Source organism: Citrus sinensis, chromosome 6, assembly GCF_022201045.2.
Source record: "Citrus sinensis cultivar Valencia sweet orange chromosome 6, DVS_A1.0, whole genome shotgun sequence".
Lineage (NCBI taxonomy): Eukaryota > Viridiplantae > Streptophyta > Magnoliopsida > Sapindales > Rutaceae > Citrus > Citrus sinensis.
The window spans coordinates 7,411,039-7,433,286 of record NC_068561.1 but is presented as its reverse complement, the minus strand read 5'-3'; the positions used below and the strand labels follow the sequence as shown (position 1 = coordinate 7,433,286).

At 32.6% G+C, this 22,248-nt stretch overlaps 1 protein-coding gene across 8 annotated transcripts; it reads left to right on the top strand.

Moving 5' to 3' along the window:
• The first annotated feature begins 7,935 nt into the window (after positions 1–7,935).
• Positions 7,936–14,307, top strand: LOC102629734 (uncharacterized). Of its 8 annotated transcripts, none has more exons than XM_052442964.1 (13): positions 7,936–8,295; positions 8,772–8,924; positions 9,095–9,194; positions 12,105–12,181; positions 12,387–12,502; positions 12,592–12,700; positions 12,780–12,896; positions 13,010–13,101; positions 13,198–13,264; positions 13,342–13,423; positions 13,509–13,562; positions 13,690–13,833; positions 13,930–14,077. In XM_052442964.1, the coding sequence occupies exons 1-12, from the start codon at positions 8,071–8,073 to the stop codon at positions 13,812–13,814; spliced, it is 1,317 nt and encodes a 438-aa protein (XP_052298924.1). In that variant the 5' UTR covers positions 7,936–8,070; the 3' UTR covers positions 13,815–13,833; positions 13,930–14,077. The 8 variants fall into 8 exon arrangements, with proteins under 8 accessions (XP_052298924.1, XP_052298923.1, XP_052298921.1 ...); XM_052442963.1 differs by having other exon boundaries at positions 7,937–8,295; positions 13,509–13,571; XM_052442961.1 differs by having other exon boundaries at positions 7,980–8,295; positions 13,509–13,600; positions 13,930–14,307.
• Positions 14,308–22,248: the final 7,941 nt, after the last annotated feature.

The window sequence follows — 22,248 nt, the reverse complement described above, 5'->3', positions numbered from 1 at the left end:
CACATGGAATTCAAGAAGAACATCATGAAGAAACAAATGCAGAGCAAAATGAAGGTACTTCACAAACACTCCCCAAGGAGTAGAGGTATGTATCCTCTCACCCTAAGGATGTAATTTTAGGAGATCCTTCACGAGGTGTTACCACTAGATCATCCCTTAGGAACACATGTGAGCATGCTGCATTTATTTCTCAAATTGAACCAAAATCTTTTGCGAATGCGGAAAATGATGAATCTTGGATTATGACAATGCAAGAGGAGTTGAATCAATTTGAGAGAAACAATGTGTGGGAGTTAGTTCCTAATCCGGAACATCAATCGATTATATGTACTAAATGGGTATTTAGAAACAAAATGGATGAATCCGGTGTGGTTGTAAGAAATAAAGCTAAATTAGTGGCTCAAGGTTACAACCAAGAAGAAGGAATTGATTTTGATGAAACTTTTGCACCTGTAGCAAGGTTAGAATCCATTAGGATGTTGTTAGCATATGCATGTCATAAGAATTTTATTTTATATCAAATGGATGTCAAGAGTGCTTTCTTAAATGGATATATTATGGAGGAAGTTTATGTGAAACAACCTCCTGGTTTTGAAAATGAAAAATTTCCAGATCATGTGTATAAGTTATCTAAGGCTTTGTATGGTTTAAAACAAGCACCTAGAGCTTGGTATGATAGGTTTAAAAATTTCTTGTTGGATAACGATTTTTCAATGGGAAAAGCAGACACAACTCTTTTTGTTAAGCATAAGAACCAAGACATACTTATTGTTCAAATTTATGTTGATGATATTATTTTTGGCTCTACTAATGAGTTGTTGTATAAAGATTTTTCATCATGTATAAGCCAAGAGTTTGAGATGAGTATGATAGGAGAGTTGAAGTACTTACTTGGACTTCAAATCAAACAAAACGAGGAAGGAATTTTCATAAACCAAGCCAAGTACGTGAAAGATCTACTCAAAAGATTTGGCTATGATAATGGAACAGCAAAAAGCACTCCTATGAGTACTACCATCAAACTGGACAAAGAAGAGAAAGGTAAGGAAGTTGATATCAGGACATATCGAGATATGATCGGATCCTTACTCTACTTGACTGCTAGTAGGCCTGATATTATGTTTAGTGTTTGCTTGTGTGCTAGATTTCAATCTTGTCCTAAAGAGTCTCACATGCTTGCTGTCAAACGCATTTTTCGATATTTAATTGGCACTATTAATCTTGGCCTTTGGTATCCTAAAGGAACTTATATTGATTTAACTTGTTATTCGGATGCCGATTTTGCTGGGTATAAGGTTGATAGAAAAAGTACTAGTGGAACATGTCACTTCCTAGGTCATTCTCTTGGCTCTTGGTTTAGTAAGAAACAAAACTCGATTGCGCTTTCAACCACCGAGGCAGAATATATTGCCGCAGTTAGTTATTGTGTACAAATTCTATGGATGAAACAAACCCTTAAAGACTATGGTATTAAGCTTGATCAAATTCCTATCTTATTTGACAATACTAGTGCTATAAATCTTTCTAAGAATCCTATTCAACATTCTAGGACTAAGCATATAGAAATTAGACATCATTTCCTTAAAGATCATGTTCAAAAAGGAGATGTCGTAATTAAATTTGTTTCCACTGAAAATCAACTTGCGGATATATTTACAAAACCTCTTAGCGAAGAGCATTTTATAAAGATAAGACATGAGCTTGGAATGATGAATGTTGAATCTTAATTCATGTTTTACTACATGACTTGATATGGTTGTTATCATATGGTTTTATACTTCATGAATTAGATAGCATGATATGCTTATAAATTTATAATTTTATGATTTTGTGTTTCATGCATTAAATGGCTTATTGAAAAATTTTAAATCTCAAAATGATTTTAAATTAATCAATTTTTAAGACCGGAAATAAAATGGTGTGTGTAGTACAAGTATAAGAGCTAGCAAATATTCCCTTTCCATTCATCCGGAAAAACATTTTTCCTTATTGATTTCTCTCGGGACAAATTCCGGATAACCGGATTAGCTTTGGTTGCTCTCGGGACAACATTCAGATAACCGGATTTTCAATCCGGAAACCCGGATTTGCTAAGCTTCATCACTGCCTCACAACCGGTCTACCGATTATTAAAACCGAAAAGTTGAATTCGAGTGCATGCTTGCTGGAACAAAACCAGATTTCCGGTTCAAGACAATCCGGAAGCTGAATTTTTGGAAGCTCTCGAAACCGGCCAACCGGTTAAGAAAACCGGCAAGCCGAATTCCCTCATATTGCTCTCGGGTTCATATCCGGTCAACCGGATTTCAAATCCGGCAGATCGTTTTCACTTGTTTGGTTTCTGTCCAATAACCGGCTTGCCGGTTAGGAAATCCGGCAAGCCGGATTCGTGAGCCTTTTGTGCTGTTCATCCTCTTCCTCATGCATTCGGCAATCCGGTTCTTCCTCTCTCTAAAAACCGTTTGCTTCTCTCTCATTTTTCACTCCAAAATCCACCATTTCTACTCGGTTTTGATGCAAATCAATCCATAAATCTTGATCCCCATCCGTTCTTATACCTAAAATCACACTCAAAACTCATTTTCAACCTCCAAATCCCTAGATCCGAATTTCAACCTAGGTTTTGGGCCGATTTTTTCTCTCTCTAGATTTCTCACTCTCAAGCCGTTTTTGATCCAATTTGTTTCTCCAAATCACTTTCAATCTTCATCATCTTCATTCTCTTTGGTGTTTTTATCTTCAAATCCATCAAAATCAAAATGTCAAGCTCTCGGCCGGTTCGAAGAAAAGGCAAAGAACCGATTCAACAAACCACCCGGCCACGGGAAGCAAGGGGAACCTCAAATCAATCCACTTTTGAGTCCATTCATTTTCAGAACAAGCAACACTTGATCAAACAGTTTCAACAAAACTTTCGGACTCGTGAGGTACTCAACACTTTCTTTGTTTTACCGGATGTTATGCATACTCTCAAGATTAGTTATAGAAATATTTTTCAATTGTTGGAAGATGTTGGTTGGCTTAATGCAATTGTTGTTGAGGAAAATGTATATCCTGACTTGGTGAAAGTATTTTACTCGAATATGGATTGTTCCACGGAGAAAGAGAATCGAGTAATCACCACAGTTGGAGGAGTTTTGATTGAATTTGATGCTTCGGAGTTGAACTCCATCCTAGGACCTTCCGATGATGGCCTGGACATTTTTTCTCCTAGGAAACCTCCTGATATTGATGACTATGTTCATGTTGATGCCGTTTGTAATATTTGTCGATGTAGTGATCTTTCTGTTGAAGATTGTACCATTCATTTCCGTACTCAGTGTCTTTGTCTTCAAACTCATTTTTTGCTTCGTATCATCCAGTCCATTGTACTTCCTAGATCAGGACATTTGGATGAGGTTTCTCACATGGATGTCGCCATGATTGACTGTATTCTTAGAGGTCGCCTGGTTAACTTGGGCTATTCCATCATCCGCACCATGTTGAGCATTCCTGCCTTGATTACCCGCTCTCTTCCTTATGGTCACTTCATTACCCGAATTCTTAAATTCTTTGAAGTGCTTATTCGAGAACCATCTTGTAGGCCGTCCAAGGGTATTGGGGATGAGGTTATTATTGGGTTAGGCTTTGAGTGGAAGGATGGCACTTGGGTCAAATACAGCGATAACAAGTTTACCTTTCTAGCCCCAAGTGATGATTGGTCACTTAATGCTGTGATTCCAGCTGATCAGCTTCCAGTTTTCTCACTCTCATTTCGAGGGCAGCGTAGACGCCGAGTTTCTTCCACGGTTGCTTTAGCTCCTAGTGCATCTACATCCGCTTCATCACCTCCACATCCTCCTACCTCTGAAGAGGTCACTCTTCAGCAGCTTATGGATGAAGTGCGGACACTCTCTGTGCGGCAGACTGAGTTTCAGCAGCAGCAGCAGCAGCTTATTCATGGACAGCGACTCCTCTTTGAGCACTTTGGCATTCCATATCCATTTCCACCTCCATCACCTCCATCCTCACCACCTGAGTAGTATCTTATGCTTGTATTTGAACACACCTACATTTCATTTACTGCATTGTGTGTTCTTTTATTTTCGACTCTATGGATGGTTATTATGATTTTCGGTTTATGGTTTTGTTTTTGGATGATATGGATTTGTTGTGACTATTTATGTTGGATGTTATGGATTTGTTTTGATTGATCATTATGGATTATATGGATTTTCTTATGCTTATGGATATTTTTTTACTAATGTGCTTATGTTGCGATTTTGGTGATTGATAGGGGGAGCTTTTATTCTTTTTGATGATGAAGGGGGAGAATGATTTAATATGTGTTATGAAAATATGCATGTATCTAGGGGGAGCATGTATGCAGGGGGAGTTTTTGTTAAACAATTTTCAAATCATTTTTTAACTTTCATTGATTAAGGGGGAGTTTTTTCATAACAAGATTAAAGTTTTTAATGTGTTTTGTCATCATCAAAAAATGGGAGATTGTTAGCCTATATGGCTATAAATATTGATTTTGATGATAACAAACCACATGTATTTATTAAGTAAAGATTTATGAATTGTGTTTTTATAATAAGAAAATGATGTTATGGAATTAAAGCATTTTGGACTAAAATGAAAGTAATTTTAAAATGTTTGATAGTATTTTAAATTTCGGATTTGGACCTATTTGAAACTATTTAAATGTTTTTGGGTCATTCTATAATTTCACAAAATTTGGGCGAAATCATAATTTCAAAAAGTTTTGGGATTAACAAAGCATTACTTAGAAATTCTGAAATTGGACCTATTTGCAAAGTTTCATAATGTTTTGGGCCATACTACAGTTTTATAAAGTTTTGGGGTCAAACTAAAAATTTGGGAAACTTTTCACTGTAGCAGGTTACTGTAGCAAGCGGCTTACTGGATATAAAAACCAGAAAATCGGATACGGGGTAGTAAGCATCCAGAACGCAAACGGCTTATCGAATTTCGTAACCGGCAAGCTGGATAGGCAAAATTCAAATTTTTGCCTTAACGGTAACATAAATTCGGCTTACCAGATTCCATAAACGGCAAACCGGATACGCCCAGAATGTGAGTAACGGCTAGTTTTTGAGCTCAAACTATAAGAATTCAAATCCAACTCATTTTGAGTCTCTCCAACAAGCAAAAACAAAAAGTACACGTGATATCTTGAGCCTTCAAACTTGCGAAATACAAACATTGAATCTTTTCTTGTTCTTCATTTTTGAATATCTACTCATTGAGTGAGTTTCATTGTAACCTTCATTTATTCATCTCAATTGTAAGAGTTTGAGTGTGTGAGACACTTGAGTGAAGAGATTAAGAGATAATCTCTTTGTTGTAAAGGTTTATTGACACCTCGAAGTCAATTGTAATTGTTGAAGCCTTCGAAAGGCTTGGATAGTGAAATCCTCAAGCTTGGATGGCTTGGAGGCGTGGACGTAGGCGAGGATTGCCGAACCACGTAAAAATTCGTGTGTTTGTTTCTCTTCTCCCTTACTCTTTAATTATTGTGCTTTTCTTGAACTTATTGCTTTCAATTTTTATTAAGACATTAGATTACTTGTTGTGTGGATTTGCTAGGATAAATTTTAAATTTCCAATTCACCCCCGCCCTCTTGGGTTGCACACTTATATTTAAGAACATCCCATAGAAAATGACCATTAATCTTATCCGGATAAATCGGATAGCCATCAGAAGCAAATCCATTGATGGGAATGTTTTCCTGTGCTGTTGGAACAGCGGTAATCATAGAAGAGTAACAGAAAGAAGCTCTGGGTGGTGTTTGTTCAATGGGTGGCTGGAAGGTCATCCTAACCGTTCCATCAGTTCTTTTTTCAAAGAGAGCGTTAGAAGTTTGAACAAGTTAGGAATTCTGGTGGAATTTTTCATAATTGGATAACCACTCAAGAGGCATAAGCTTAAGAAGCTCTTGCCTTTGGATTTGCCTTTGGATTTGGACTATTGAAGGGATGGTTTCTGAATTAGCAATAATCATTAAGGCATCAGATGAAGTTTGTGGTGTGGGAAGGTCAAGTGCATGGTTTTGTAATCGATACACCAGCTAGTGGTGTAACGTTCCCATTTTTTACGAGACTGTTTGTTCAGCTCCTTGCAGTTGAATCTGAACTTTTAAAGTTGTGGGTAGGTTGGGATCATCAAGAGAGAGATTGAAATTAGGATAGAAAGTCAAAAGAACACTTCCTGCGTGTAGAGTGGTCAGGACAGTGCCAATGACTGCATGTTGGTACTCCTTGAACCGAGTGGTATTAGAGCCTAGCAAAGCCTAGCAGAGTCTAGCAGAGCCTAGCATGAAGTGGTAAATATGAGATCTGTCTGTTTAATTGGTAAATAGAGGAAAAACTTCTCTCGAATGGCTTTTTCATCCAACTTAGAAAATCTTGCTCCTGTTATTCTTTCTTCATCACTTTCTCTTCCAAAAAACTGTACTAAACACCTTGCCTCAAAAATAGAAAACCTTGTTGAATATTCTTATGTCCCTGATTCAGCTCAGATCAGTGAATCTTCTATGCCTCTCATTAGCCCATACAAACTATATCAAAGACCTAACTCTTTCACCCGGAGTATTAGAACTCTGATCTCAACTAAAAGACCTGATCCCAAAGGATATGTCCAGTCATCTCGATTGGACCAGTGTGCTCTTCAAGCAACATAATCGGAACAATATGTCACCTTAGAGATTCCAACGGATCTTGTCTCCCATTGGAGTTAAAAGGCCTAAAATAATAAATTCCTAAAATCCTAAAATATCGTGGTACATCAATCTTCTTCCTAAAACTTTTGACTCCACACAAGTAGAATATACAAAACTAGAGCCTAATTAGAAACAACTAGCTTAGGAAAATTGGGTGGCAGCACTCAATGGCTTAGTAATAAATCCTCTCTGTCATTAACGTGGGAGAGGTTCGAATACTCTCATGTGCATTTTGTGATTGAAATTTTTTTAAATATTTAGAAATAAATTCAGCCGAGTTGGACTATTGGCACCCGTCTAATCTCCTCATGAAACCACTTTTTTAGTTATAATTATTTTATTTATGAAAATCTCTCTCTCTTTTTTTAAGGACACTCTTCTAGTTTTTCATTTAATTTTTTTATTGTTAAAACTCAAAGTAATATTGTACTATTTTTTTAAAAAAAATTATTTTATCCTACCCACAAATTAAAATTTTTTCTAAATAATGAAGTTTTGAATGTTAATCATTAACTTAAATAACACATTTCATATTTTAGTTTTAAAGTAATCTTTTGTACAAAAATATTTAATTAATAAGTAATTGAAAAAGAAAAATAAATTATTCTAAATTTTTACAATTTATTTAAGTTAGATTGGAAGTAATAGGTAGTAAAAAATTTTTTAAAAAAAGATTGATTATGAATGTAAGTAATTTGTTGGCAAAAAAAAAAATCTATAAGTATTTAATTCTTCTTTGTCTTTAACTATAATTCTATTAGAAAATGGATTTTACAAGAATAATGAAGGGGTGCCAATAGCTTCACTCAATTCAGCCAATTCTAAAAAATCAAAATTTCCCCATAGGAAACTACTCTAATAAGAGATTCAATAATTTCTTTTATTATTAATGATCAGTAGTTATATTGTAATTAAAGGAAAGGCATAACGGCAGGGCAACGATGCCGCTACATGACATTCCTAATAAGTTGAAAGGCCAAATAAAAAAAACCGGCTACAATTAGTAGTCAAAGTAAATATAATTCAAATAAATCAACAAAAGCATCCAACTTGACGATTACTGGCCACCCACAATGGAATCCTGGACTACTTATCTGTCTTAATGTATTGGCCTTTGATTTGTTCGAATCCTAGTAGTATATTTCTAATTTGTCTCACATCCACAGTTGTGGGTTATTGCCATTGAGAAGCCAACCAATTAATGTCGGCCGTCCGATCATTTTCTTGTCTCTATTGCTCTTCTATATGTGTCAAACTGCTGTCACTGCCACTATATATCCTTATTATCACCACACATTATAAGCTTATCAGTTAATTTAAGGTTTGAGCATCAAGTATTATTATGGCTGATCTTAGGATAGTGGAAGAAGGGTTAGGGCGTACCCAACTTGTTGAACAAGAACAAGACGATGGTAAAGACAGTGAAAATGGCATAAACAAGGAGAAAGGGCTGGAGAGGAGTGAAGTGCAGGATGAACAGAAAGGAGAGCTGCAGCTGCAACAGCTTCTGCAGCAGAAGAGTAAGAGAGTTGCAACCTTGGATGCATTTAGAGGTCTTACTGTTGTGGTGAGTTTCTTAACATATGCGTAACCTTTATTTTTATTTTTTATTTTTTTATGTGCGTAGTTCGGCTGGCCGGAAATAATCACGCGAGATTGAATAGTAGTAGTAAGGGCAGGTTTGTTGTTTATTGAAGGAGGTCTCTCGTCCCATTTCAAACCTTTTTTGTAATTGAAATAAATAAACAACAATCTGCTAATAGAATCATAACATATATATTAACAAAAAGTATGTCATCATTTTATTAGTTAGTTGCATTGAAAAATTTTTCAACTCAATACAGATATGTTACGTGTGTCAGAGATTAAGAGTTTTTTTTAATTTTTTTAATTTTTTGTTATTTTTAAATGAACAAATTTAAATTGATTCTTTATCTTTTCACCTCCCACACCAGTGGTTCACTAAGTAAAATTGTTTGATCTTTCGGCCTATATACCAATCATTGGAGGAAAAAAACTATGAGAGATGCAGTTAAATTCTAGTGGGTATATACGCAGTTGATGATATTAGTAGACGATGCTGGGGGTGCATATGCACGCATTGATCACTCGCCATGGAATGGCTGCACGCTGGCTGACTTTGTGATGCCATTCTTTCTCTTCATTGTTGGGGTTGCAATCGCACTCGCTCTCAAGGTCCCAATACTTCCTCTTAATTTATTATTTTTCAATCTACTTATTTCTTTAATTTTCCGTCTCTTTCTTCAGTTAATTAATGACTCGCGGTTATTTTAATATTATTGAGAAAGAAAATGATGCAGATAAATTCTGGTCAGTCATGCAGAGAAGTTAACAAATTTATATAGTTTATCTTAATATTGCAGAAAGTTCCTAAGATCAATGGTGCAGTTAAGAAGATAATTTTTAGGACGCTGAAGCTTCTATTTTGGGGAATTATCTTGCAAGGTAATGACAAAGTCAAAAGTAATTTTACAAGTAATACTGCATTTATATTTGTGATACATAGATTGTCTTATAAGTGATGTGAAATCCAATTTTGTTCATAAGTATTGTCAAATAAGAGTAATTACATATATATTCAAAAATTTCTTAAAAAGAAAAACAAAAATTATCCGGGGCAGCACTCAATATATGCATTAAAAAATTGTACAATAAATTACATTAAAAAAATTTTAAAAATCATCCAAACTAGATAGTTGATAACCATGCCATATTATTTAGAATAAAAATTGTGGAATAAGCCATTAATAAATAATATTAAAATTTTAAAAAAAATAATAAACTAATTTAAAAGTAAAAGCGAAAAGTCAAAATCCAGAGGAGGGGAGTGACAATTTAGGTTTGTGGCGGAGTTGCAGAGCACTACTCAGTACTCAGTGAAGCAGAGAGATGGAAATGGCAAAAAAGCCAGCCCGGAACGGCCTGTTCCTGGGCTTGCCTACATTGAAAACTTGAAGCTGGGCCTGGGCTTGGTTATTAATCTTAAATTTTAATTTTTCATTTTCCAAATACAATTTTTTTTATCAAAAATATTATGTTTATTTAATTAGGATACTTAATTTGTATTCGAACTAATGTGACTCAAGTAATAGTTATTATTAAATTTAATATTTATAATTCTAATAGTAAAATTCTATTAATAACACATCAATAAAGATATAAATTAAGTACAATAAAACATCTTTGTGGTCATAATGTTGAAACCAAACTAATTTATTACTATGAAGGGGTTGTAACTTAATAAAGTTGTAACTACAAAAATTATTTTTTTGATTTAATTATCCTTATAGTAAGAATATATAAGTATGCACTATTACATTAATAACTTATTAATAGAGAATGTCAAATCAAATATATCAAAAAGTTAGTACATGTATCTATGTACTATTATTAGAAATATGCAAAATCAACTTTAAAATCTCTAAATATTAGCAATCTCTTTAATAATTTTCTCTCATTACCTAAGTGTACTAGGTAGAGGCAAGTTCATTTAATCTAACACAACACATATTTTTACAATATAGAGATAATTATTACTACATAGAGACAAGCTCCTTAAGACAAGATCTAGAATAAATATAATTTATTGTAATGTGAAATTTATTTTTATTTATAAGTTTGCCCAAAAATTAGGACCATTATCTTTTTTCACTAAATGGAGTTTTTTTTTTCCTATATAGAATATTACTATAGAAATGTTTTATTGTACTCCAACTCAATAAACATAATATCACTTATTTTTTATTCTAAATGCACTATTTATAATTAAAAAAAGAAAACCAATCGAATAGCCCATGAAAACAATTTAAAAAGGAAAAAAGACATCCACACCCTAAGGTTTGGAAAAATAGTCAAATAGACCCCAAGTTTTCAATAAGCAACGCCAAGACCTCATTTTGAATATAATATCATTTGTAGATAGGAATAAAAAATTGACTTTAAAGTTTTTCAATAAATACAAATATAATTTTAATATTTTAATTTATCTAGTAGACTAATAATATTATAATATTTTATAAATAAAATAATTTTTAAAACGTAAATTATTATATTTATTTTAATAATATATTTGTATTTATTATAAAAAAATTTAAATAAATCTTTGGGCTAAACAGATTTTAAAATTAATAAAATATATCTCATGTATTAATAATATAAAAATTATTTTTATATAATATTGAAAATAATTTAAAATTTTATATATTTATTTTAATATTATATTTCTATTTTTTAAAACATTTGAGTTAATTTTTTTGAATTAATAGAGTCAAAAGGAATTATAGTCAAAATAGGGTCTTGATGTTCTTTTACTAAAAATTTAAGGGTCTCTATTACTGTAGGGTGTAGGTGTCCTTTTCTCATTTAAAAATTTTAAAAAAAGTCTAACTATTAAAAAATATTTTAAAATTGTTATATGAAGTTGAGGGAGCTAAGTGAAATAGTGGCTAAGCAATCAAATTTCAGTACGTACGTTGTATACATGTCAAATTAAAATGAAGAGTAGTATTAAATATTCTAAATTTATTATTTAAAAAATTTATCTCAAATGATGTGTCATTCATCAATTGGTTAGTATGGATAATACAATTAATTCGCTCAGATATTATAAAGAAACTTTCAAGTGCTTGAAAAGTTGAGAAAGCATGCTGACTAATGATTTCGGAGGATTGACTCATAAACACTACCGCTTCCATAGCAAAAAAATTATTATTTTTTAAAATATCCGGGCTATGAAAAATCCCGGCCTGTATAAGCCATGGTCAGGCGCTTGCTGACCCTAACTGCCATCACTTGGAGAGAGTTTCGGTACTATTGATATTTTTTTTTTTTTGGCATAAAGTTAAAAAAACTGATGGCGTAGTAAGAAAATCAAATCGAACTGGATTTATGTGATTTCTAAAATAAATTTTAAACTTGAATTTATTTAAAATATCTTGAACTTAAATTAAATGTGTTTAATTAGTTATGGAGTCAAATTTATAATGTAACTGAATTAAAAAGAAAATATCTTCTGAAATTTTTAAATTAGGGGGGGAGCTATCCTGCTTGTCCCTCGGCCACTAGTTTTATCCTTATTAATTTGGGGAAATAAGCTTTTTCATCAATTAAATCTAGGGTCCTACTTAACCAATTCAACTCGAAACTATTTGTTGGTTGGGTTCAGATTTTCAATGAATTTAAGTATAATATAACAATAAGTCCGGCTAGATTTGTGCCCACCTTTGGACTAGAGATTAACAGTAGCATAGTTATAATAATTTTTTTTTTTTGGGAGTGAAAGAGACATTTGGATGGCAAATAAATAATGAGAAAATTAGGAAGACTAAAGATAATGTGGGAGTTGGATTGGTTCAGGAGGATACTCACACGCCCCTGATGCTCTCTCATACGGAGTTGACATGAAGCACATTCGATGGTGTGGCATTCTCCAGGTTTTTCTACCAACCTTTTACTATATATTTATGAACAGCTCAGCTATGGACTTTCTGCAGACACGACCTTGAAAGTGCAAATCTATATAAGATTTTATGCTGACGTCAACATGGCACTCTATATATAGCTCAATAATAATAAAATTAAGCCTACATAAAAATAACTGACATTGCTTTTGAGTTTATTGTTACTTGTTGCAAGCAGAGAATAGCATTAGTGTACGTAGTCGTTGCTCTAATTGAGACCTTAACCACCAAGAGAAGACCTAATGTCCTGGAACCTCGGCACCTCTCAATTTTCACTGCATATCAGTGGCAATGGTAACCAAAATAAACAAAAACCATGCAGAAAATTAATTTGTATTATTACATATTTACATTTTGTAATTAATTATCAATCTGGGATTTAGGATTGGAGGATTCATCGCATTTGTCATATACATTATCACAACATACTCACTATATGTCCCAAATTGGAGTTTTTCGGAACACAGCGATCATGGAGTTAAGAAATACATCGTAAGTAATGTGCCAAAAGTTCAATGCAAAATGAATAGTTATATACTGCTACTTTTAAATTTCAATTTGACATTTTCAGGTTAAATGTGGGATGAGAGGACACTTAGGTCCTGCATGTAACGCCGTTGGTTATGTTGATAGAGAGCTTTGGGGCATAAACCATCTGTACTCTGACCCTGTTTGGTCGCGATTAGAGGTTTGTTCCGATTATTAATGTCATTGGTTTGTTCCGATTATTGATGTCATTGCTTCATAATTTGTTTAGCTATCTAACTTGCTAATGATAAAAATCATAATATAAAATTGTAGGCTTGCACGCTTAGTTCTCCAAATTCTGGCCCTCTGCGCGAGGATGCTCCAAGTTGGTGCCGCGCTCCATTTGAACCTGAAGGCTTATTGAGGTTTATTATTCAATCATCTACACTGCTTGTGTGAACTTTATTTCAAGCCAAATAAGAACCTAATTATTGTTTTTCATTTTGTAACATCTTGTCTAGTACAATCTCAGCTATTCTCTCTGGCACAATTGGTATTCACTATGGACATGTTTTGATTCATTTCAAGGTCAGAAATTCATGATGTTACATTTACTCTGCACTATGTGCAGTTTTAATTCATACTAATGTGGGGGTCTTTGCCAGGGTCACTCTGCGAGGCTCAAGCACTGGGTCTCGATGGGGTTTGGCTTACTTATAATAGCCACCATTCTTCATTTTACAAATGGTGAGCTTTCTTAATCATGTGTTTGAATACTTTAGGCTCAATTTTTGTTGCTAAAATTGAAATTTCACCTTTGTTTTATTTGCAGCTATTCCTATTAACAAGCAGCTGTACAGCTTCAGCTATGTATGTTTCACAGCTGGTGCGGCTGGTATTGTATTCTCTGCATTATATGTTCTGGTATTACTTCTAACAAATCCGACAAATTAGGCTTTCAATTACCACTGATCTTAAGAATAACTAATCCAAGCAGCGTTTTAAATGAACAGATGGATGTTTGGGAATTACGAACTCCATTTTTATTCCTGAAATGGATTGGGATGAATGCGATGCTTGTTTTCGTGCTTGGAGCACAAGGTATCCTAGCAGGATTTGTAAATGGATGGTACTATAAGAACCCAGATAACACACTTGTAAGTATTAGTAATGTTTTATATTTCTCTTAATTTTAATGGTTAAACTTCATTAAAACAGATCTAATCAATATGCAAAACCTACAATTTTATCAGGTTAATTGGATCCAAAATCATTTGTTTATCCATGTCTGGAACTCAGAGAGGCTAGGGACCCTCTTGTATGTGATATTTGCCGAAATCACATTCTGGGGAGTAGTAGCTGGCATCTTGCATAGATTGGGTATATATTGGAAGCTATAAGAAGCAAAAATTGCAACATCTTTTATGGTGGACCATCTTGCACGGTTCTTGTGTTCAGTTTTTTCTTTTTTGCATGGTGTAGTAAATGCAATATTACTATGAGCTTTGTTTGGACTACGGTGAGAGTTTATGTGAAAATTGTTGTAGAAAATTGTAATGTTGTTTTCTACTTGGTTGCCATTATTATATACAGATTTGAAAGAAGCAAAGTCTTTAATCTTTCATAACAAATTACTCCAAAGTATGCCTTTGATTTGCAACATCGACGCTACACATAGGGGATTCACGATCTAGTCTAAATTAGTCCACTCTTAAGTCATGTTTAGTATTAAAGTATTGTAACTTTAAGGTATAGTTGCTATAGAAAAAATCTTTTTTTATAAAATAAAAATTAATAGTATATAGTAAATATGATTTTAAAATAATAATTTTGATAAAAACAGCAAAAATATTATAGGTTTTTCATTATATAAGTGGTGGATCAAATCAACTTAGTTTCTAAGTTATAGCAAATAATGTTTACCAAAACACTTCGTTGCTTTAACTTTTAAGGTATACATGTCCAACTTTAATACCAAACAGGAATTTACTTAAGTTGGATTCGATTTGAATGGACAAACCAAATAGTAGTGATATATCTGATCCATTCAATTTATCTCCTCAATCTCACTTTTTAATTAATTAATCATGTTAGAGTTGGATTTCAATTTCCCAACAATATGTATCACTCATCTATTTTTGAATAATGAATTAATTACCATTATTCCATTTAATAGATTAATGCTACATTAGTTAAAATATAAATTGAGATATTGAGATTCCTATCATTATTTTTTTAATTAATCCCATTTATTTTTAAAAATACCCTTATTTATCAATTTATTTACATAGCTTATTCAATTTCTTCGAGTGTCATTTCCAAAAATTTTCAGCTTCAATTTTAGGTAATTTTGCAATTAGAATGGTAAATAATTTTTTAATGCAATCTTTAAGTTATATTTATTGTAACTTAGAATAAACAAAAATAATGTAAAAATAAGTAACATGCAAGTTGGCTATATACGTGGGATTAATGCTATATTTTTCTTTCCTTTTAGTGGTTATAAGTTATATTAAATATAACTTAGAGAGACCCATGGATCGAACATCCTATATGTGATTGAAAGAAAATATTTTTTGGGTTAAACAAATTAATTTGAGAATAATTTGAAAGATTTTCAATATAGGGCAAATAAGAAGTGCATATTTAGAAGTGGGCCGAGTGGTAATTTTTTACACAATTGCAAAGCACACGAAATAATGGATTTGGGTTGGCAAAGATGACAAAATTACTAAAACTATATTGTATTTATTATATTTTCAAATTAAATATTTGTATGTTCAAAATAGAACTGACTACACTTGACGTAGGTAGTGCCAAAAATATTAAACAGGTAAATTTTTTTTTAAATATTAAAAGTATGTTTAATAGATTACAGGACCATGAATAATAATAAATAAATTTTATTAGTTTTTAAAATTCTTCACAAAATCAACTGAATTTGACATGATATGGGCCCATATCGCCCTCGATAAATATTTTTTTCATTATAGGCACGTCTCATCTAGGCTTTTGTGTTTTTAAACATGCACGACAATTTAGGATAAAAACTCGTTTAGTCTCTATATTATAAGGTTAGTACCCGTTTAGTCTCTATATTTTTAAAAATACCTTAAAATATCTCTATCGTTAAACTAGTAACACCCTTACAGTTACTTTTTATTTTTTTTTTATTTGCTTTACAATATTACCCTTTTACAATAATTTTTTTGGACATTAATAAAAAAATTAAATTACCATTTTCACCCAAACAATATAAAATGGAAATAAAAAGAATTAACATTAATTTTTTTGAAATACTCTATTGAGGAGATAATATATTAATTTTTTATTAATGTCCAAAAATTGGTAATTTAATTTTTTTTACAGAATATTAATTTTTTTGGTCATGCGTGAGCTTCCACAAAAATTAATATATATTCTTTTTGTGTTTATTTTGTTTTTTGGGTTAAATTGTTAATTTATTTTTTTTATTAATGTTCAAAAAAAGAAACATTATTGTAAGAGGGTAATATTATAAAAGCAAGTCAAAAGAAACAAAAAGTAACCGTAAGGGTGTCAATAGTTTAACGACAGAGATGTTGTAAGTTATTTTTAAAAATATAAGGACTAAACGGGCACTAACCTTATAATATAGGGACTAAATGAGCTTTTACCCCGACAATTTATATAGCCCAAAACTCCTGAGTGTAGCATTTTCATGAGCAAACTGAATTTATTATAAATGCATGGCTCCGAAATATCTTCTTTCTCTTCATGTCAATTCAAAAATCATTTAAAACAAAGACAACCACTATGGCCAATGTGACCAGATATTTCTTAATGAATATATATGTAATCAATCTTTGTAGTAAAAGATGTGAATCACATAACTAAGGATAATAAATTGTGAATCACATAACTAAGGATAATAAATTGTGAATCACATAACTAAGGATAATAAATTTTTATTTAGTTTTATATTTTAAAAAATATTTCAAAACACTCATATTGTTAAATATATTACATTTTTATTTTTATATAAATATACTACAATCTTACTCTTACTTTCTTTTTTTAACAATAATATCTATTCAACAATATTCCTAACATTAATTAATTTATTTATGAAAAAATGTATCGTTACAACAATTTTACTGATAATTATTTAATAAGAAATAATATATGAAATTAATCCCAAAAATAAATAATAATATAAAAGTTTGTGTAAATTTATATGTTACTTTTAAGGTTAATTTAATAAATTATTTTTTATTAATATTTCCAATAACATTGATGTAAAGAAGAAGTAAAAGTAGGAATATAACATATTTATCAACAAAAATATATTAAAATATTTTAAATATGAGAACTAAAAGAATAATTATCCAATAACATATTTTATTCTGCAAAGATCTTACATCATTACTAACTTAACAACTAACGCTTTTAATTGGTCAATACTACAAAGAAAAATGGGTACTAAAATAAGGGTTTATTTACTTACTGAAGTGGAAATGAGGAGTGTGGAGTCGTCCCACTTCAGTATTTACATGCTTATTTAAGGGTGGGAGTGGGAATCCCACCCACTTTTAGAGTGAGGAGTGAGATTTTTCAATTTTTGAATTTAGCCCCCAAACTTTTTCCTATCATAACTAGCCAAATACTAGGTTTTTAGACCAAATAGTCCTCATCACTTTACACAAATTTACAAACAAATGTCATTCTTGAAAATCCACTGACACTCTCAACACTCTCAACAAATCACCAAGCATCATCACTCTCAACAAATCACCAAATCTCATCAAACAAGTATTGTATAACTAAAGATATAATCATCAATTAGGAAACTTCTTAAGGTTAGTGTGTGTTCTTGCACAATATATTCTTTATGTACTAAGTTTAGTGTTTAGGTTCAAAATTGTCATAATTTTATTGTAAATGTTGTTATTTTTTATTCATAAAATAATGTAATTTGTTAAAGCACTTAGTTTGAGTAGAGAAATAAAAAAATATTAAAAATCAAAGAAATTCGAATAAAAAACGAAACTCGTATTTAGTGATACAGGCTGGCTTAATGAGATAGGTAGTGGGACCGGAACCTGTCGCACATAATCAACACTATGTTTATGTGCGACAGGCACCTGTCCCACTGCCTGTCTCACTAAATCATCATGTCTCACTAGATCTTCGAATACTTTTTGGAAGTCACAACTTAGACTACATATATCTGTTTTGGACGTATAATATACCATTTCGAAGCTTATAAAGAGACGAATCAAATTCAATTCTGTTTACTTTGTTCTATCACATGGTCAAACAAAATATTTTCCTGAATTTAAGTGCGATAGGCACCTGCCTCACTATCGCACATAATCACAATATGTGCGACATTCGTATAGAATGTGCCGCCTATTAACTTTATCATATTTTGTAGTATGTAATCTTATTTCTTTTATTTTATTTTAATGATTTTCAGGCTTAAGAATTCAGTTGCGCTTCAATTGTGTTACGATGGTTGGTGGGAAACATTAGCAGATGGGTGTATGGAGTACATGAATACTAAGAATACAACTTTTTTGGCGCGGAGAGATTATACATTTGATCAGTTTTTGGCAAGGTTGTATGGAGTTTTACAAATAAATCCTAATGAATGTAGTATTATGGTGAAAATAAATTTGAGGTCTAGTAACACAATTTATCGTGCATGTTCACTACCTATGGACATATTTAATGATGAAATGGTCAATGATGTGCTACATTTGACCTCTGATGTGATCAACTATGAATGCATCCCTATATTTGTTACCACATCTCTTTAAATTTCGACCCAAGATCTTGAGCCACTTGTAGAAATTGAAACTTTTTTTAGATTAAATAATTTTTGCCTTGATATTGCAGAATAAGTGATGTCATAGATGATGTCGTTGCAACAACATTACTCTCCACTCCACGAAAACAATGACATTATTGATGGTAATGACATTACGTCAGTGGATGTTAAAGAAGAGGTGTTACCACTAACAAAATCGTTAGAGTAACGTCACTCTCCCTTCCAAAATAATGATTTCCACAATAATAATGATCATGTTGATGACATCAGCAACACAGAAGCTGATGGTGTTTATGTGGAACTATACAATAATTTGAGGGACACTCACTTTAATAGTCTAGTTGATGATAGAGGCGTCAGTCATTTTTGTATTCCTATCAATAATGAGGATAAGCATCAGTATGATATTCTTATTAATAATAGAGACAACCGACTGATTCCTCCAATGGCCAGTTCGAGGAGGAGGATAACAATTAATCCCCTCGTAAGTCTTGCTTCAGTTTTGCCTTCAAACTTAGTTGCTCCAGACTTAGTTAGAAGTTGTAATTCTGATGATATTTGTGTGGTATGTTGCTCGCTAAGAAGAATGAGTTAATAATGAAATTGCGCAAAGTTGCCTTGAGGGATAAATTTGATTTCAAAATTGCAGTCTACAACGACACACTTTGAGGCCCATTGTTCTTCGAAATGATGTAAATGGCATATTCAAGTAACGAGAAATTTGAATAAGCAAAATGTTTTTTGGGTAGTGAGAAGAGTTAACAATGTGCACACTTATTGTAATGAGGTGTTACTTGGTGGTCTTTGTCAAGTAAGGAGTTAAGTTGTTGGTCATATTATTACGGATAATTTTATCCAAGATAAACAAATATACACAACGAATGACATTAAAGAAGACATGCAGCATGAATATAATGTCTAGTTAATATATCAGTAGACATATCAGACTAAAGAAGTTGGTCTTAAAATAGTATGAAGGAACCCTACAGAGTCATACAACTTACTTGTTAAATACTCTCACATTTTGACCAAAGCAAATAAGGGTACAGTTACTCGCCTCAAGCGAGATGAAAATGATAATTTCTTATACTACTTTGTAGCTCTTGGATCTTCCATCAAGTATTTCATACAGTGTATCAGGCTAGTGATTCTTGTAGATGATACTTATCTAAAGGGGCTATATCGTATAAGTATGTTTGTGGCAACATGGCTGGATGGAAATAATCAAATGTATCCATTAGTCATTGGAGTCATGGATTTAGAAAATAATAATTCTTGGGAATGGTTTATGACGAAGTTACATGGAGTGATTGACGATAGGACAAAGTTGGTAATTATCTTTGATCGATGCACTGTCATTAAGATCTAAAAGTATTTCGCACTGCTGCCCATGGCATTTGTTTTCACTACGTCAAAGGTAACATAAAATCAAAATTCAGGATATCTAAAGCTGTTTGGGATGAATTTGGGTCTGTCTTTATAAATGTAGTAAAAGCATACAGACACGAAGAATTTAAAAAATAATTTGAGGGGTTGTGGATGCTCCATTGGGGTGCGGTTGATTACTTAAAGAATAATGTGGATACGTGTAATTGGGCAAGGTCTGAGTTTGAAGGTAGGAAGTACAATATACTTACCACCAATATCGCAGAGAGCGTAAATTCTTTCATAAGGGAACCGCAAAATTTCCTATTACTCATCTTATTGATCACTTTAGAAAAATATTGTAGCAATGGTTTTATGATAGGAAAATTGGCGCTTAATCAATGAGTACTCGTCTAGGCAGATGAAATAGTCGTTGAGAGGAGAATTTTTACCGAAAGAATGACCGTTTGTCCTGTGTCTCAACATCGATTCCATGTTTTGGATGGTGGTATTCAGAAAAATGGATAGTTGACATACGTAACAAGACTTGCTCCTATAGAGTACTCAAACTTGATCAGCTTGTTTGTGTGCATGCAATTACTGTTTGTCTAACCATCCAGGTGGATTACATAAGTTTTTGTTCTAATTTTTACTCCAAGGAATCATTAGTGATGACATATGCACAACAAGTAGGGTTAGTTAGCAACATGGAGATTGAGAAGTTCTAGCGAAAACCTGAGAAATAAAGGTTAAGCCATTGGAAGAAGCACCACCACCTAATCGTCTTCTAGAGCTTAGAATATCTTCTATCGGTGAAGATGTAAACCAGATGACTGTAAAATATGGGTGGTGTAATAAATTGGGTCATAACCGCAAGAGATGTAAGAATCTCATTACATCAAATCCAAATTAGTTGTATCATTCCAAGTAATTATGTATTTTGAACTCTTATTTTTTGTGTTGTACAATTATATATAGTGAAGTATTTTTACTTTGTTTATGATTACATATTAATTAGTAAAAATATATCCAAAATTACTTATGACAAAACATTTCAGTATAACAAAAATTGTATTTATCAGAAAAAAAATATTCATACATCAACATTCGAATGACTACAATGGCTTACAATCCAATATCACTATTAAATATATCTACATCAATTTTCTTCCTAAAGTATTGCTTGTAGCTACTACTAAAATCAAGTCTGAGCCCGAACATCATAAACATCAATAAAAAAAAGTCGTAATCGCCACTTCCAGCCTCTTGTTGTGGCATATCCCTAACTACTCCAACTTTTCAAAGGTCGACACTTTGCAACTTATATCGGATATTGTAGAATCCAACATTTTCTAGCCATCGAGAGAAGATGACTTCAAATGGCTTGAATTGACCTACGTACGTTTTACTGTCGCGAAATGTCACTAACAAGTCATAGATCCACATCCTCTTAGCGCGAAGGTCCGCTCCAGCTAATATCCAATGATCGCCGCCCAAATTCACAGGAATGAACATATGTATATAAAATTTATCATAGATTTATTGTCTTTGTTATGTCTATAATTGTTTTTTAAAAAAAAGTCTAGCATTCCGCACCACGTCGACGTCTATGAACCGTTTCAACATTATGTCTTCCCACCCATCAATGTAACTATTCAAATTGTTGCTACATTGTAATGAATGGACATCACAGTCACCGTTATTCCATAATTGCTTCAAGAACACCTAGTGGATATATTACATGAAGATGAAGAAATTAATAAGGCTTTAAGGCATTAGGAGATAAGAAATAAAATCAATGATTATTAAGCTCCGTAAACTCATTACCCAAAAAAATGTGTTCGTATGCGTAACATGTTGAGATAAGGCATTTGGATACTGCCATTGCTTTTCATTGATCAATCATGAATAAGTGTGAACATACTATGAAGGAATAAAAACATGTCAATTTCGAACAAAATACAATACAAAATATCAAAAAATACTCCAAGAAATAACACTTAACAACACTTATCTCGTCACCAAACCAACCCATTGAAGCATGGCCTAAAAGTATTCAAAGAATTTATGTGACCGTTGGACGGTGCGATCCACTATGATTTTGCAAGCAAACCACTTATCGAACTCCTTAAATAGCCTTGGATCTTCCAGGCCCCTAAGTGGATTTATATCCACACTCATTCTTTCATCTATCTCACGGTCCATTATTTCAAGTGTGGGTGGAGGCCTGATGTTCCTTACTCTCTTGAAAGAAGGAATTAACAAAGGATGTTAAAGACATACGACAGTTTGTACGGACGTCCAAACTTACTTATGCCAAAAGGTGCCTCCATGAGGATATGTATGCGGTCACCACTTACGTCCCCATTAAAACTATATAATGACATGGGAGTGT

Excerpts from the sequence above, each read along its gene's own strand:
- LOC102629734 (XM_052442961.1), top strand. The coding sequence starts at position 8,071 with ATGGCTGATCTTAGGATAGTGGAAGAAGGGTTAGGGCGTACCCAACTT. Across the intron at positions 8,925-9,094 it reads CAATCGCACTCGCTCTCAAG|TTTATCTTAATATTGCAGAA; the intron begins GTCCCAATACTT and ends AAATTTATATAG. Across the intron at positions 13,102-13,197 it reads GAACCTGAAGGCTTATTGAG|TACAATCTCAGCTATTCTCT; the intron begins GTTTATTATTCA and ends CATCTTGTCTAG.